This window comes from Argentina anserina, chromosome 1 (assembly GCF_933775445.1).
Source record: "Argentina anserina chromosome 1, drPotAnse1.1, whole genome shotgun sequence".
NCBI classification, from domain to species: domain Eukaryota; kingdom Viridiplantae; phylum Streptophyta; class Magnoliopsida; order Rosales; family Rosaceae; genus Argentina; species Argentina anserina.
This window is the reverse complement of record NC_065872.1, coordinates 17,124,951-17,141,193: the sequence shown is the minus strand read 5'-3', so window position 1 is coordinate 17,141,193 and position 16,243 is coordinate 17,124,951. Positions and strand designations below refer to the sequence as shown.

Sequence of the window (16,243 nt, the reverse complement as noted above, 5' to 3'; positions counted from 1 at the left end):
CATCAATCAAATGATCATTCAAAACATTTGTGTTAATCTTTAACCGGCATGGTCATGTACATATTACTGATTTACTCATCACGTTTTTTTTAAAAGGAAAAACTCTTTATCTATTTACTTTTATAATCCAAACTGGGCTTGCTAGCAAAAAAGAAAGTATAATTTTACCTTGAAATATTAAAAAAAAATCAACACTAAGAAAATTAATAGGGATAAAATTGTCAAATTACAAAACAATATATGATAGAAAAGAAAAAAAATTAATTTTCAAATAACTACCACTCATATGTTCAATAACTACCCATCTATATCTCCAATAACTACCTACGTGAAAAAACATAATTACCACCATTTTGTAAAATAAATTAACCCTACACCCATTTGGTGTGCGTTCATTCTAGTTATGTTTAAAGCTACATGCTTATTTCATTTCTGGTGTTGCTTTGCCCTTACAAAGGTCTTTCATGACACTTGGAAGTTACACATGTTCCCCGATATTTCCGATATATCCTCTGATATCTCTCTTTAAAAAAAAACGATATATCTTAGGTAAATATCTTATTTTTTTCCGTATCTGCGATATTTCTCCGATAACATTAAATATCTCTAATATTTCTCCGATTTTTACGATATATCTTTGATATTTTAGAGAAATATTTGAAAATTTTCACTTAAAAAAATTTAACTCAATTTGAGGATGTCTCAGACTCAACTTGACCTGGATTTTTTTATTAATTAATCACCTCGAGCCTCGAGGGATATAAAAAATAAGACTAGAAGAGTAGTCCTTTAATCGGCTAATTTTCAATTTTTCATAAAAGATGTCGAGAAGATGAGTGAAAGTTCAAGTCTTAACTATTAAAAGTCAAGCCATATCAGTGACCAATGCTCTCATTGACCTTGAGAGAATCCAAAATAAAGGGTCACAACATAGTCTCACACTCTCATGACGATCATAAAAGAATATCCAAAATTTTAGTAACAAATGTTCTCCTCGAGAAATATAGAAAGAGTAGTAATCTTTATCTCCTTGACGTCCTCTCAAAGGATATCTAGATAAGGAGTGTTCGCCTTGAGCACTATTGGGGAAAGTAAGAAAACATGAGTCACATTGTAGTCTTTGTCTCTTAAAAGTTCTCTCATACCTTTATAGATTGCTAGCAACATGCGAACCCATCATGGAAGGATGATAATACTGAAATTTGACATGCGTATTTTAGCACAAACGGCTTCCTCTTCTGCTTGTGAAAAAAAATGGAGTACTTTTTCTCTTATTCATACAAAGAAAAGGAACCGTCATACATATAAGAAGTTGGAAAAACTCGTATACTACTACTATAACACGAAGTTACGACTACGTGATAAACGAGCAAAGGATAATGTGATCAATGAAAATAACTATATCGATCTACTTCATGTTGCTATGAACCACTTCAGAAAATGACATTGATCCTCTTCATGATTGGATTATGCATGCACACCTCGATGATGAAAATGACAACCCTCCTTCACATGTCGTAGAAAAGGCAACTGATTTTGGAATTGATGTAAAAAAGGTATTATCTAATGAAGTTGGAGACCCGGGAGATGATTTTGATAATGCTAGTGTGTGGGGCGGTGTAGCAACTCCAGATAGTTCAGATAGTGATGATGATGGTGGTGGTGGTGGTGGTAATGGTGATGGTAGTGGTGGAAGTCGACAAGGTGGTGGAGATCCAAGGTTTGAATATGAACAATTTTATGTAAGTGGATAATTTGAGCAGTTTACTTGTGAAAGTAATTTTGATCATGCTACCCAAGATGAGAATCATGGACCTAGAGCAGGCGGTCATGGTGCGCAACAGAAAAATAGGTGCAGGAGGAAGACAAGAGGAGCTATTGATGATCAAAATATTTCATCTGATGTTAGTTCAGTTGCCTTAAGTTTTGATTCTATAAGGCACCTAGCACAGTGAGATGTCAAACGAAGTCAACTATCAATCTGATCATCCTATTTACAATTATGGTCAATTTGGAGACGTTTATGATCAATTATCGAGTTTGGTTCATCCTTACTATCACATTCTCGGAGAAACTATTAGTAGCTCAAAAGAGATATATGACTATCATATTAACCATTACAATTCGTACTATATGGCTCGCATGTCTTGGGCAAAATATTGTAGTTTTGTTGACTAACGTGCATCTTTTTAAGCATTTAGAGCTTCTTTCTAGTACTAAATAAAATTAATAATTGTATTTGTTTGTATGTAATTCAATAATAAATAAATAAATAATTTCGGAAGAATAACGATATTTTTTTTTCCAATATCCCCGATATATCTCCGATATATCCGATATCTCACTTTTTAAAAAAAACGATATATCTCCCGATACCGATATTTTGAACCTTGAGTAGAAGAAATGCCATATTTGGGAAATTAAGTCAGATTCAATAAGTATTTGGAATCCGACATGACTGCCCCAATAATAAAGGGTTGGGTCTCGTGAAGTCGTTCTTCTTCCTTCTTTCCTCTCAGTCTCTCAGTCTCTCTCTCTCTCTAGGGGCGCGTGCTTCTCACTCTCCGTCGGCTCATCGCGTTCCGGCTCTCACCAGTCGTTTTCTGACGACGATCATCTTCACTCACTCTCAGGTATCGAGGTTCTCTCCCCTCAATTCCTCTCCCACGCATGCATTTCTCTATTCTCGGTGTTCTTAATTGCGGCCTTTGTTTCCGAATCTATATGTGATTTTGATGTAGTCGTTTTTAATCGTTGTGAAATTTGTTTATACTCAACATTCTCACTCCAGAATTTTATTTCTTTCGTATTCTTACAAGCTTTGGAAATTTGTTAGGGTTTAGTGTATGTGTTATTTTTAGCGAAATTAGGGCTTACAAGTTTAAATATCATGGGGATTCATAGCAGTGATTTGAGTTTTGAAATATGTTTCTGCTATTAATTGTTATTTATAGTTGGCCGAAGAAGATAGCCTTGTTATAATTTTTTATTTTTTTTTCGACACTTGCTTTGCCGTGATCCTGTAATATAATTTACATTTTTTAGTTTAAATGTTGTTATCATGACTTGAATGTGAAGTGATGATTGGGAAAAATGGTTTCTGTCTGGTGTAGGATGAGTTCAAGTCGAGGTGGTGGAAATCCCAAAGGAAAGCATGTCTCTCAAGTCAATAGCCCTGGGGTTGAGCAGTTGAGTCAGGATGTGGGAGAAATTAACCTGGGCTCAACTGAAGATGATGGAAACTGGGAGGAGGTAATTGGTAGGAAGTCGAAGAACAGGGCTGGAAGTACAACTGCAAAGGCATGGGGTTCTCCAAGTTCTGCTTCTAAATCTTGGGGACAACAAGATGCTCAGAAGCCAAATAATATGCAGAGGAGCATTGGTGGTGGATCAGGACGGGCTGCTGGGAAGTCCTCCTGGGCACAAGCTGCTGAATATAGAAAACCAGCTGGGAGAGGAAATGGCAGGCAACAGTCTGCTGCTAGGAATTATGATAATAGCTCTGTGACCCCGCAGCATGCAATTCCTCCCCCTCTCAACCATGGATGGAACTGGCAGTCTAGGGCTGGTTTGACTCAACCCAAGGAGGACAACGATGCGGCTCCTGTGGATGATGATGCGGATGAATTATCGGATGCTGATGCTGATTCTGATGATGATTTCTCTGATGAATTTGACTCAGATGCAAGTGTGAAGAGCCATGAAACTAGAAAGAAGAATAGGTTGCTCAAGAAATTTTTCGAGGTACTGGATAGCTTAACGATTGAAGAGATCAATGAACCTGGGAGGCAGTGGCACTGTCCAGCTTGCCAAAATGGTCCTGGTGCCATTGACTGGTACCGGGGCCTCCAGCCCCTCATGACTCATGCTAAGACCAAAGGTTCAATAAGGGCGAGGCTGCACAGAGAGCTTGCTGAACTTTTGGATGAGGAGTTGCGGAGGAGGGGAACTACAGTTGTACCTGCTGGTGAATCATTTGGAAAATGGAAAGGTCTAACTGTTGAGGAGAAGGATCATGAAATTGTTTGGCCACCAATGGTTGTTATCATGAATACCAAACTAGAACAGGATGATAATGATAAGGTAGATTGAGTTTTTCTTGCTTCATAGTTAGAGCATACAAAAGTCCATTTTATATTTTCTGATTGTTCCAAATACATGTGCACATTGCTGTAATGATTGCTGCGTGTTCATTAATTTTTTTGTTCTTTTGGTATTAATTTTCCCCTGTTCTGAATTTCAGTGGATTGGCATGGGTAATCAAGAGCTGCTCGACTACTTCAGCTCATATTCTGCTGTGAGGGCTAGACACTCTTATGGACCACATGGGCACCGTGGTATGAGCCTCCTAATATTTGAGGCATCTGCAAGAGGTTATTTTGAGGCAGAGCGTCTGCATCGGCATTTTATAGAGCAAAGGACAGACAGGGATGCTTGGCATCGTGCTAGTCGTGCCTTATTTCACTCCGGAGGGCAGCGCCAGCTGTATGGGTACATGGCAATGAAAGATGACATGGAAATATTTAACCAACATTCCCAAGGTCTCTCTATCACTCTCTCTCTCTCTCTCTGTATGTTGGGTATACTGTATGTGAATGTTGGACATTTTAATTTTTTTTATTCTCTTCATTTATGGCCATTCCCGATACATAGCTTCCTATGAAAGGTGTGTGGTTGATATTTTTTGTTACATTAGGTAAATCCAAGCTGAAGTTTGAGATGAGGTCATATCAAGAGAAGGTTGTGAATGATCTTAGGCAAATGAGCGAGGACAATCAACAGCTTATCTGGTTGAAGAATAGGGTTGTTAAAGAACAGAGGCATGCAAAAGCTCTTGAAGAGTCTCTTGGAATTGTCAGTGAGAAGCTCCGCAAAACAGCCAAGGATAATCGTATTGTAATACAGAAGACCCAAACCCAACAAGAAGAAACTCAGGAAGAGGTAATACTCTCTACGGTGACATTTGATCATACACCCTAAGAATAGGATTAAAACTTCTGACGTGGTTTAAGTAACAGTTAACAGAAGACTATATAAGTGGTTTATGACTTGTGATGATCGTGGTAGGGCTTTGAAATTATGTCAACCATTATTTTGTATTGTTTGAAATGGTTTGACCAAATTATTTGCTAGAAATAGGCATACAATTTTACACTGTGCGTTGACAACAGATTGCTAGTGTGGTTTTCGTATCAATTTCATCTTCAAGTGTTTCATTGAGATGTTTGATACATTTATCCTTTTCTGTGGAAGATGCTCTAGTAGTTTCTACATATTTTCTGCTTTTACTTTAAGTATTTACTTTTGTGAGCAGATGCGTGCGCAAGAAGAGTTTTTCAAAGAGCAAATCAGAATCATTCATGAGTCAAGGGATGCTAAGGAAGAAGGTTTTGAGAGGCTGCAGCAGGAGCAGCGTGAGAAGGTGAAGCAGTCACATGGCCAGCCTGCACTTGACGGGTAATTTAGATCTTTTTTTCTTCTTCTTCAAAGAATATGGTTGGACACTGTTCACACATGCAGAGTTGTGATGCTGGTTATAATAAACTGAAAAGTCACCATGTGCTTCTGATTTAACTTGATTGATGCTCCTTGTGGTTGTAGGTCGGATGAAATTGCGAACTTCATCAAGGTCCAAGATAAGGAGATGGAGGATTTTGTGGCAGAGAGAGAAATGCTGATAAAAGTTCATGGAGAGAACCAGGCAGCAATGAAGCGGAGGCACTGGGAGGAGGAGGTAGCTCTGGAGAAAGAATTCAATGACAAACTAACCCAGCTCATGGATAAGTACTCCAAGGTTCAGCCAGAAGCAGCTGCAACCCTGAGGGGTGAGATGTAATCAAACTTGCGTTTTAGGGCGAAGGGAATTAGCAACTTGGAACAAGGAAAAACTTCAGGCCAGTTTATGAAAACTTTCGGTGGATGATGATATGATGACTCGACATTTTTACAAAGGCATTAGGCTAATTGAGTGACCATTAAAAGCGTACTATGGATTGTGGTTGCTGAGCATTGTTGAGTATATTATCAATTATGACATGGTACTATGATATTATTCTCACCTTCGTCGAAAGGCTCTGTTTTTCTTTTCCCTTTTCTTCTACTGGTAATGACATTCATCACTAGGTTTTCTGATGCCCCTCATCAAATGTTCTTCAATGAACGAAAGTCTTCGCCATTCCGATCACCGGCTATCGGAACTGGAAGCTATACTACCTTAGTATGATGCAGCTCTGATGGTGCTCTGGTTGAAAACAGTTTTACCGTCCGTCGAAACAAATTTACTAAGAGAGTAAAAGTTGACCAACCGCCACAGGCACACGCATCAATCTGCGACCAGAGTCTAGATTTTCGGACACTCGGAATACGACGTCGTTTGTTGCGTGCATTGCAGAGAAAAATGTCTGTTAGCTAAATCCCGCCAATAATTCTTCTCCGTTTTCTGGCACTATCGTTATCTTGTTTTTCCGACTACCAATAATAATTTTACTTTTTAATTAAAATATCCCCAACAAGCAGCACAGCCTTCTTATTCTTCTTAAAGTCATAAATAGAGACCTGGAAGCCTTGAGCTTACTTCATAGACCAAAAAACCTGGAGCAAAAAACGATGACGACGATGACGCCGAAGCTCTCTTTTCTGGCTCTGCTCTTGCTCTTAGGGGCCGCTGCTCAGGTTCGAATCGAATCCAGTCCTCCGATCTAGCTCAATTGATTTCTATTTTGCCAAACCTCCTTCCTTCAAATCAATCATATCGCAATTAACTGTTGGAGACTCTCATGAATCTCTGTAACTATTTTCAACTGTTAAGTAATGATTTCATCGTGTAGTAAGCTAATTGAAGCTGTTTTGTTTCCTCCAGCAAAATTGATATGACTGTTTGTTTGTTTTTTTCTCAGAAATTAATTATAGAATCTGAGGCTCTTATTTAGTTCTGCAAACTCTATTTACTAATTTAATACCGCGTCGCGTGTACCTGGAATTTGAATCTGTATCGGGATGAGTTATGAAATCACGTGTTGTTGTGTTTTATTGGAGTTGAAATCATTACTCATCAGAGGAAATTTAAGCTCTTAATTTTCGTGTTTATACGGCTTTCTTTGTGGTGCCATCAAGAAATTAAGTGTATTGTGCTGGTGGTTATGTGAGTTTATTGGGTGTTTATATGACTTCATTGACTTGTTTTCTTTATGCTACTTTACTTGTCATAAAAGTTATTATTAACAGCCTTATGGTTTTTACTGTGGACAGTTTGTTGCGGCAAAACCGCTTTCCCAGGGTAAGCTGCAGTCTCCTGTTCTTCAGGTATATGCCTCCCTCTTGCTTGCTCAGATATTGGCAGCTTCTTGTTCAGGCAATATAAATTGTGAAGAGATTCCTACTGTAATTTGCGAAAACCTTTGTTATTGTCGTTTTGACAGTCACTGTTGCCCTGCAGGAGTCAATGATTAAGGAGATAAATGAAAACCCTGAGGCAGGATGGCAAGCTGCTATGAGTCCTCGCTTCTCTAATTACTCTGTAAGTCTTTTACTGGTGACATCTCATCTGTGACTTTAAAAAGAAAATTGTACGTTTTTTGGCCGCTGCAGTCTCACAGATTCATATATTGGTATCTACATTTTTCCAAACTCTCAAGATTTCCTTTTCATTGCACAGGTTGGTGAGTTTATGCACCTTCTGGGAGTCAAACAAGTACCTAAAAAGGAGTTGCTAGGTGTTCCCATTGTAAGTCATCCAAAATCTTTGAAGTTGCCGAGTACTTTTGATGCAAGAGAGGCTTGGTCTCAGTGCAGCACCATTGGAAGAATTCTAGGTTGGCAACTTCTTTTCAATTACATGTTTAAAATCAAGGTTTCTGTCGATTAAAAATATAAGGTTCTAATTATATGCCATTGCCATTTGTATGTCAACTGCTGGATCAATTTCCTCAATGAAGATCAGGTAATAATTTTTGTATGCATGCCCCTTGAATCTTGTCAGTTGTCACACATATGTATTGAAAAATAAAAGGCAAGTGTTGTTTTGAATATGTAGGGTCACTGTGGCTCTTGTTGGGCTTTTGCTGCTGTTGAAGCACTTTCAGATCGCTTCTGCATCCAATTTGGCAAGGTAACTGAAAAATCATGACAGAAACTTCACTGTTTCTCTTGTTCATTATTCATCAGATATATATTTGTTTATCACTTATTTTGTTTTAACTTTAAACCTCTGTTTGATTTCAGAACACATCTCTGTCTGTTAATGATCTCTTAGCGTGCTGTGGTTTCATGTGTGGAAATGGCTGTGATGGTGGAATTCCAATTTATGCGTGGCGTTACTTTGTCCACCACGGTGTTGTCACTGAAGAGGTAACAAGTTGTTATGAGATTACTAGAGTCTGATGTGTTTGATTTTCTTTGATTAGTCTCAAATGTCTGATATTATCAGGATGACTTTATCTTACATCTAAATTGAGTGGAAATGAATAAATATGAAAAAGGAAAAAACAGTAAAAGAATAATGTCTTTCCTTCAACTTTGTTTTAGCATCTACCCTGTTATATATTAAATCAAAAAGGTCCTGCTTCTCTCATATTCATTACCACTGAAATTGCTTCTATAAAATTCAATGTTCTCTTTTACTTTTCTGTTCCAGCATGATGTCCTTATGATTATTAATCTGGCAGTGTGACCCATACTTTGATCAAACTGGCTGTTCCCACCCTGGTTGTGAGCCCGCATATCCTACACCAAAGTGCGTTAGACAGTGTGTAGATGGGAACCAGATGTGGAAGCAGTCAAAGCGTTACAGTGTAAGCGCATATAGGATCCATTCTGATCCACACAGTATCATGGCAGAAGTCTATAAGAATGGACCGGTTGAAGTTGCCTTCACCGTTTATGAGGCAAGTTCTTTCATATATCTGTACTTGAATCTATGATCAGTTTTGGCTATGCATATTTCTTGTGTGTCAGTCTTGTCTGTCAACTGTCTTGTGGAATGAGTTACAAATGGCAGCATAACTGCTTACTTATCATCAACTTAGGTGACTGGTGCATGATATTGACATTTTTCATGCAAGTGTGGGTTGGCTGGATCTGATATTTAGAATATTGCAATTGGTGTTACAGGATTTTGCTTACTATAAATCTGGAGTTTACAAGCATATTAAAGGTGATGTTTTGGGAGGTCATGCTGTTAAGCTAATTGGGTGGGGCACATCCCGCGCTGGGGAGGACTATTGGGTATGTTGACATGCAATAATTTTTCGCAAGCAAAAATATTTCTGAGTTTACATCTTAACCATGTACTCTTGTGTTTCAGCTTCTCGCAAATCAGTGGAACAGAAGCTGGGGAGATGTACTTTTCCATTTAATTGTTTCACTTTGAAATAACTATTAATTCTTCATTTAAATATATGCAGGGTAACTCATAATTTTGTTGTCTGTTGTGAATGTTGTGCAGGATGGTTACTTCATGATCAAAAGAGGAACAAACGAGTGTGGAATTGAAGAGGATGTGGTTGCTGGCTTACCTTCCTCGAAATTTTTTATAAGGGAGACTTCAAGCATGGGTGCTTTCGAGGATGTGGCTTCAGTTTGACTGGTGTAGATTGTACTATTGATTTCTACTCATGACCTTAATGACGCAACTAGATGCTCGCTGTCTGCAAGTGTGAACATAGTCTTAGTTTATACATGTCTTGCTAGAGAAGGCTACTTCGTTCCACAAACAGTATGATAATAATGAGCTGATTTCGCATCTGAAAGGGCTTGTAATTCAAGAACATTGAATTTATGTAATGGAAGTTTGGAACCATAGGTTTCAGTTTTCAGCAAGTCTTTCAGATAACAACTGTTATTTGTTACAGTAGTGTAACTTCTCGATGTCAGACGGCTAATTGAAATGGAGTCAATCTTAGGGGTTTTCAGTGGTTTCTTGAAATTTTATTTTGAAGAAGAGAGAATCTTATTACTAAATACAATTTAGAACGTACGTGAGGGTATCCAGTATACGATATGGAGCTGGTACAAACCATAGAAACCATTGAAATCATGAGAAGGGAAGCCTGGATTCCAATCAGTGTCCCAAATATGAACCAAGGTACCATTGCGGCATTGCCAATATGCCATAGAAGTCCCGGCTTGCAGAAATAGGAGGGTCTTGCCACCCATATCAATGAAGTAGGTGGATGATTTATAGCAACCAATGAGTTCGGAGCAGAAATAAGTAAATCCCATGTATACATCACATATATACCCCACCTTCAGAATATGCATTCAGTAAATCTTCATTTTCTAATCAGTACTGCCCCAAAAGCATCGGTAGTAGAGTTGTTAAAGATCATCACAAAGAGCTTGTTAAAGCATAATAGTTCATACTTCATATCGTACCTTCATAGAATTTGAGCAACTCTAGTCAGCAGCTTCTTTCCTCCAGGGCTTAATGACTTGGGATCTCCAACTAGTCATTGTCTTTGTAAGGCGTTTCTTAAGTTACGCAAAGATAGAAGAGTCTTATTATGTGGCCAATATGAATGAGAACGCCCAAATACAAACCATGTTCTTTCACACACTCAACACCAAGTATGTCAGCCAACTGAAGTTGACATAGATAGATAAAATGGTTAAATACTTGTGACACCTTATACTTTAGGTGTAAAAACAGTTTTGTCATTCTACTTTCAAATTTAATCTGTATACCCTTTAACTTTTATTTTTAACAGTTTTGTCCATTCCGTTAGTTGACCGTTAAAAAATTCCGTTAAACCGTTAAAATGTCTAGAATACCCCAAATTCAAATCATATTTTTTTCTTTTTTTCTTATGCCTTTTTTATTTTCTCTTTTGGTCTTTCTTTTTATTTTTCTTGTTTTTAAATTTCATTCATCATATGTGCTATCAAATATATATAATTGTAATCAACACAAATTATCAAATTAATTGTAAACATCTTATAATCAATTGGATAATGCCTAAAATGACATGTGAGTACCAGTACTCAAATCCAGTTATAAACTTCTTTTATATTATGATGCTCTACAAACATATTTTGATTAATTTCTATAATGCTAAGACAAAAAAGACTTCTACTATCATATCCATACTTTGATGCAAAAATAGTTTCAAATTATTTATTTCCAACTTGATGTTAAGCAATTGTCATTAATTCTCTTCTTGTTTACAATTAATTTGATAATTTGTGTTGATTACAATTATATATATTGGATAGCACATATGATGAATTAAATTTAAAACCAAGAAAAACCAAAAGAGAAATAAAAAAAGGCATGAGAAAAGAAAGAAAAAAAATCTTATTTGAATTGGGGGTATTCTCGGTATTTTAACGGCTTAACGGAATTTTTTTACGGTCAACTAACGGAATTGACTAAACTGTTAAAAAAAGAAGGACAAAACTGTTAAAAAATAAGAGTTAAAGGATATACAAGTTTAATTTGAAAATAAAGGAATAAAACTGTTAAAAAATAAGAGTTAAAGGATATACAGATTAAATTTGAAAGTAGAAGGACCAAAACTGTTTTTACACCTATATAAAATGTGCTTTGGGAGCTTGACATTCACGAATAGAAATTTCTCCAAAACGAAAGCTGTCGTTCACAGAAGTGGTGAATGATAGGAACTGTGGGAAACATAGAAAGGCCTCGTACGACTCTCCTCGCTGAACTGAAAGAAATTTAGGACCATAACCCTTCCGCAGCAAGAATGAATAAGTAGTGACTGACTAACTTCACCATTAGGAGAACCACTGATTTATCAGAGTGACCGACTGACTTCACCGTAGCCATTAGCCAACACAATATCCACCCAAGAACGACAGAACCTTGTGTAAGACAGCCTCAAATGTAAGGCCACTCTAACCTGTCATAGAAATGGCAAGGTTTAAAGATAAAAAAAAAACCATCTGCTTTCTCCTCAGAGCTTCTTAAAAAGGGCTCTCGATGATGACACACAAGCAAAAAAAAAGTCATTGGGGCTTCATTGTACAAACCGTGGACAGTGAAGGATTGTAATTATAGAAATTCCATATTGGAAAGTTTACATATAGTACATACAGAGTATTGTCAAACTGACAACTGCAACAACTATGGTTAAGTAAGTTTGTTTTGGTAATACTCAATAAATGAGGCTAATGGGAACAAGACTTATATCGAGCTGAGACCTTATAATGTTAATAATATAGATATTTTTCAAGTCTTCATCCTTCTACGCTGAACACGTTGAAAACGTTGCTGGAGAAGATCTTTCCTATTCACGCCTCCAAGCACAACAGGTTTCCTTATTTCTTGTTGGAGAAGATCTTTACAATTTTTGCAGTGATATCTTGGCGCAGATATTCTTTTGGCTTTCAAAACACTGAATTTAGTGTTATTAGATTCACACCTTGGACACTGCAATTTCTGAAGCTTACGGAACCCCGCTCTTATCTGCTGAACGGCATCAAGAGTAAGAGGGCCTAAAGCTGCAGGGAAATATGTTAAATTCGTTGATACAGTAGAGATAATTCAAATGTCAAGTCGGATTTGAAGTTGAGAGTCGACAGACCTTGAAGCCTTGCCTTGACTTGCTGGATTACTTCATCAGCAGGAGGGCCCGAAGCTGGACGAAAATTATGTCAGAAGTGTTGTTAAATCTCAAACAAACCAGGATTAAACATTCTATGTCAAACTATTTGGCAAACCTTGAAGCTGTTCAATCATGTCTATACACTCCCGGACTGCTCGATCAGTAGAAGTTAACATATCTGTATTTGATCCGAGTTCCTACAAAATTAAGTAGAATCTTTCAATCATACAAACAAATCTTGTACACTGAACAACTGTTATATGAGAAACGTACCAGCAACATCTGGCTATTTTCTAAATCCGGTTCTTCTTCCTGCATTTGGATTCTTACTTGGCCAGCTTCCATATTTGGCGGTTGTAATTCCTGCACCTGGATTCTTACTTGTGCAGGTTGCATATAATCCAAAAATGGCTGCTGTATTTCATTTACCTGGAATATTTCTTGGGCGGGTTGCAAATTTGGTTGTTGTACTTCCTACACTTGGATTGTTTCTTGGACAGGTTGTATATTTGGTTGTTGTACTTTCTGCACATGGTTTCTCAAACTCCGTAGCTTTTGCAACATCTAGCTGTTTGCTTGGGTAAGTTTGAGATTTTATTTCTCCAATTTGTTGACAATGATTTTCAAACTGTTCAGCTCTTCGAAATCTATCATGTATGATGCAATGCGCTTACTACCGAGCAGAATTAAGCAAAACAACAGACGGAACAACTGCCGTACCAATTCAATATAGTAATGTGATCAATTCACCCAAAAAGAACATGTAGACATCAAAGGATACTCTTTGTCTGCAACAAGCTTCATAAGTGTCTTGTTTTCCTGAGACCAACATTCAGAGAAACAAAGTGAACAACACCGGTGCCAATGCTCAAGCATGACTTAAGTCACATGAGATTAAGAGACACAACTACGAACATAATACCTGGTGTAGGTCTTTAAGGTGTGGCAGCAACCTCTTCCTCTGGGGACCTTCAATTGAAGATCTTCCATACTGGTACCTGATTATTCCCACCAATTATTTCCATTACTACTTACAAAACCAAACCAGAAGTAGATACCATTTTACAAATAATGGGAAAGCTGTCCTAGACTAGTCTAAGCTAGCTACAGAAGCTACATATATAAACATGTTCTAAAGCCTCTGCTATAAATTTACCAAAGGAACTCTACAGCTATAACAACTCAATCAACCCAGAAAAACCCATCAACAAACAGCAACTAAAAACTCCTTAAATTTTCTGGAACATTCTGCATAAACTTAACCAAAGAAACTGCCAAGCTATAATAACACACGAGACCAAAAGAACCCATGAAAACTAAGATCATAATCCCAATTAACAGGAGAGGATAAGAAACCAAAGAAGAAAAGAAGAAATCGACTTTACCTCGAGAGGCTTCGATTTCGGTCTCAGAATCATTAAGGGTGAAAACAGTCATGGCCCTTGTGATGGGTTTGAATATGATGAGAAATTTGATGAACAAGTTTCAAAGGGACGCAGCATTTCTGATCAGCGCAGCGGTCAAGACTACTACTTTTTTCTAGATTATAAGAGTGGAGGAGGGAACCTGTAGTCTGTAGAGAGAGGAGGGCTAAACTTGCGTAGAATATAAAGCATAGGGACAAAATTTGAAATTCATGACACAAGTTTGTAATATGACAAACATTTATGGTCTATAATGCAATTTAAATTTTTCGAGTCGGTAATTTTTTTTTTTGTAAACTTAAAGCTGCATACTTAAACAGTTAAACCTAGAGTGACCATGAGTCAAAGATTTCTATCTTCAATATGGAGCAGAATTATCCCAAGCAATCTGGAGGCACTTCGAAGCTGTCTAGCTCTAGCTTCTTCGTAGCTACTTCATTTGCCAATGAAAAGCTCATATTTTTTTCTTGTTAATATATGAGCACGTACGTACGTTCGTACGTTCGGGTATGTCGCACATAGCCATGTAGATCGAGCTCCTTCTTTGATAGTGGAGAGGAAGATGAAACTAAGGGCGTGTGTGCGGTGTGTCTCAGGAAATCAGGTGGAAATGAACTTGTCCGAAACAACGTCAGATTTAGCAACTGGACCGATCTATCTGCTAACCTTATAGAAAGCGAAGGAGATTCTGCATGCATCGATCTGGAGGACTTGTTAATGAGATCACGCGAGGCAATGAGCTATGCATCCTCCCCGCAAATCTGGCAAGTTCAGGTATCCAGCAGCTAGATTTCCCGATCTCTGGCACAGGTGATTCTTTCCTAGCTTATCCGTCAATCTGCCTTTCATATCTTCCTATAGTTACGCATATGTCAAGTCCCTATACATATATATGCTTATGAGCCTTGTGTCGTTGCCGCCTTTCTTCTTCACTACCGTCAGTGGCTCTGGCTACGTTAAGGGCTTCTTTTAGGTAGGTGCCATGATATATGACTGTTTGGCTGTTCATGCGTTTACAAACCGAAGACAAAGGCATTGGACGATGGGCCATTCCGGCCGAATGTTCTTCGTAGTAGCTAGCTAGTAAGGATTGCACTCGAATTAGGTATTTTATGTACTACGTATAACTTGATTGCTTGATATTTATAAAACGTACAAAAACCTCAGCTGGCTCATATTGACGTCAACACAATAAAAAAAACACAATACCTTGTAAATTGTAGAAACAATTTTGTCACTCTAGCTACCTATTTTCCTTGGCTACCGTGGATTTATATACGTAGTTACGTACTAGTGTACTACATACGAAGCAAGATATCGTACTTAAATAATACAATTCATGGCATGGTGGAATCATATAGATCGATGAGTTGCAATGTTGCATTAATTCCAGTAGTCAACACGTGAAACAACATTTGTTCATTTGCCAGATGACCAACCTTGGCCGAGTGCATTTGATCGATCTTAAAATGACATTATAACTGGAGCCATGCAACATACATGAATGATTTCTTGAATTTGATCAAAACTATTGCTACATAACCGCACTTCTGCTTGCTATCAAAACTTGCCGTTTCTGATTTTTATTTTTCAGGAGTATATCCCATCAAAATAAAAGATGGTTCTTGTCTTCAGGTTGATTTATTTTTCTTGGTAGTCGATGTTGAATTTTAAATTTGATGTGAATGGGTAAATATATAGGAAAGATCTGAAGAGGACGTGCGTAAGTTTGTAAGAATGCGGATGGATACGTGTCAGACAGACAATTATATGCAATTTCATGAGGGTCCCACATATCCCTCTCCTCTCGCTGAACTCGCCGGCAATTTATTCTCTCTCTAGTAACCAAAACAATGCAGCGTTTATTCTCTCTCTCACCCATGTTCAGGATCGAATCAATACTCCATCTCTACTCCTCCAATCAATCCTTTAAAGTTAAAACGAGACCAGACCCAATTCCATCTCTACTCCTTTCGATTCAAAACCAAACTCATGCGTTCTCGGCCCTCTCTGTTCGAGCTGGGAAAAAGATTTCCTCAGGGAACAATCAGCAAGCCCAGAATTTGAACCATAGATGGTTCTAACCTTCGTTCTCTATTGTTGCTTGGCGTGCCAGTACCTTTGAGTTAGTACAACTCTTGCTTGTTGATGATGATTGCGCTCACATACTGTCTTCTTCTCGAACGATTGTTTCGCAGTTGCTGATAAATCGCTGAAATTCGAATGACCTATACACAACCGGAGTTGCTAGGTACATTT

At 37.8% G+C, this 16,243-nt stretch overlaps 3 protein-coding genes across 4 annotated transcripts; 2 read left to right on the top strand and 1 right to left on the bottom strand.

Annotated features, from left to right (window-relative positions):
* The first annotated feature begins 2,517 nt into the window (after positions 1-2,517).
* On the top strand, positions 2,518-6,086 carry LOC126783021 (protein SUPPRESSOR OF GENE SILENCING 3). Of its 2 annotated transcripts, none has more exons than XM_050508404.1 (6): positions 2,518-2,633; positions 3,114-4,083; positions 4,244-4,541; positions 4,697-4,941; positions 5,315-5,457; positions 5,602-6,086. In XM_050508404.1, the coding sequence occupies exons 2-6, from the start codon at positions 3,115-3,117 to the stop codon at positions 5,834-5,836; spliced, it is 1,890 nt and encodes a 629-aa protein (XP_050364361.1). In that variant the 5' UTR covers positions 2,518-2,633; position 3,114; the 3' UTR covers positions 5,837-6,086. The 2 variants fall into 2 exon arrangements, with proteins under 2 accessions (XP_050364361.1, XP_050364369.1); XM_050508412.1 differs by having other exon boundaries at positions 2,526-2,641.
* A 459-nt stretch (positions 6,087-6,545) lies between these two features.
* On the top strand, positions 6,546-9,812 carry LOC126783371 (cathepsin B-like protease 2). Its single transcript, XM_050508831.1, has 11 exons — positions 6,546-6,672; positions 7,249-7,302; positions 7,436-7,516; positions 7,655-7,811; positions 7,935-7,939; positions 8,033-8,107; positions 8,221-8,346; positions 8,664-8,882; positions 9,109-9,222; positions 9,302-9,337; positions 9,443-9,812. The coding sequence occupies exons 1-11, from the start codon at positions 6,607-6,609 to the stop codon at positions 9,578-9,580; spliced, it is 1,071 nt and encodes a 356-aa protein (XP_050364788.1). The 5' UTR covers positions 6,546-6,606; the 3' UTR covers positions 9,581-9,812.
* Positions 9,813-11,975: 2,163 nt separating this feature from the next.
* Positions 11,976-14,115, bottom strand: LOC126798904 (dof zinc finger protein DOF3.6-like). Its single transcript, XM_050525991.1, has 7 exons — positions 13,946-14,115; positions 13,483-13,558; positions 13,342-13,379; positions 12,834-13,233; positions 12,676-12,757; positions 12,540-12,593; positions 11,976-12,456 (listed from the first exon to the last, which is right to left on the bottom strand). Exons 4-7 carry the CDS (start codon positions 12,954-12,956, stop codon positions 12,185-12,187), a joined length of 531 nt encoding a protein of 176 aa, XP_050381948.1. The 5' UTR covers positions 12,957-13,233; positions 13,342-13,379; positions 13,483-13,558; positions 13,946-14,115; the 3' UTR covers positions 11,976-12,184.
* Positions 14,116-16,243: the final 2,128 nt, after the last annotated feature.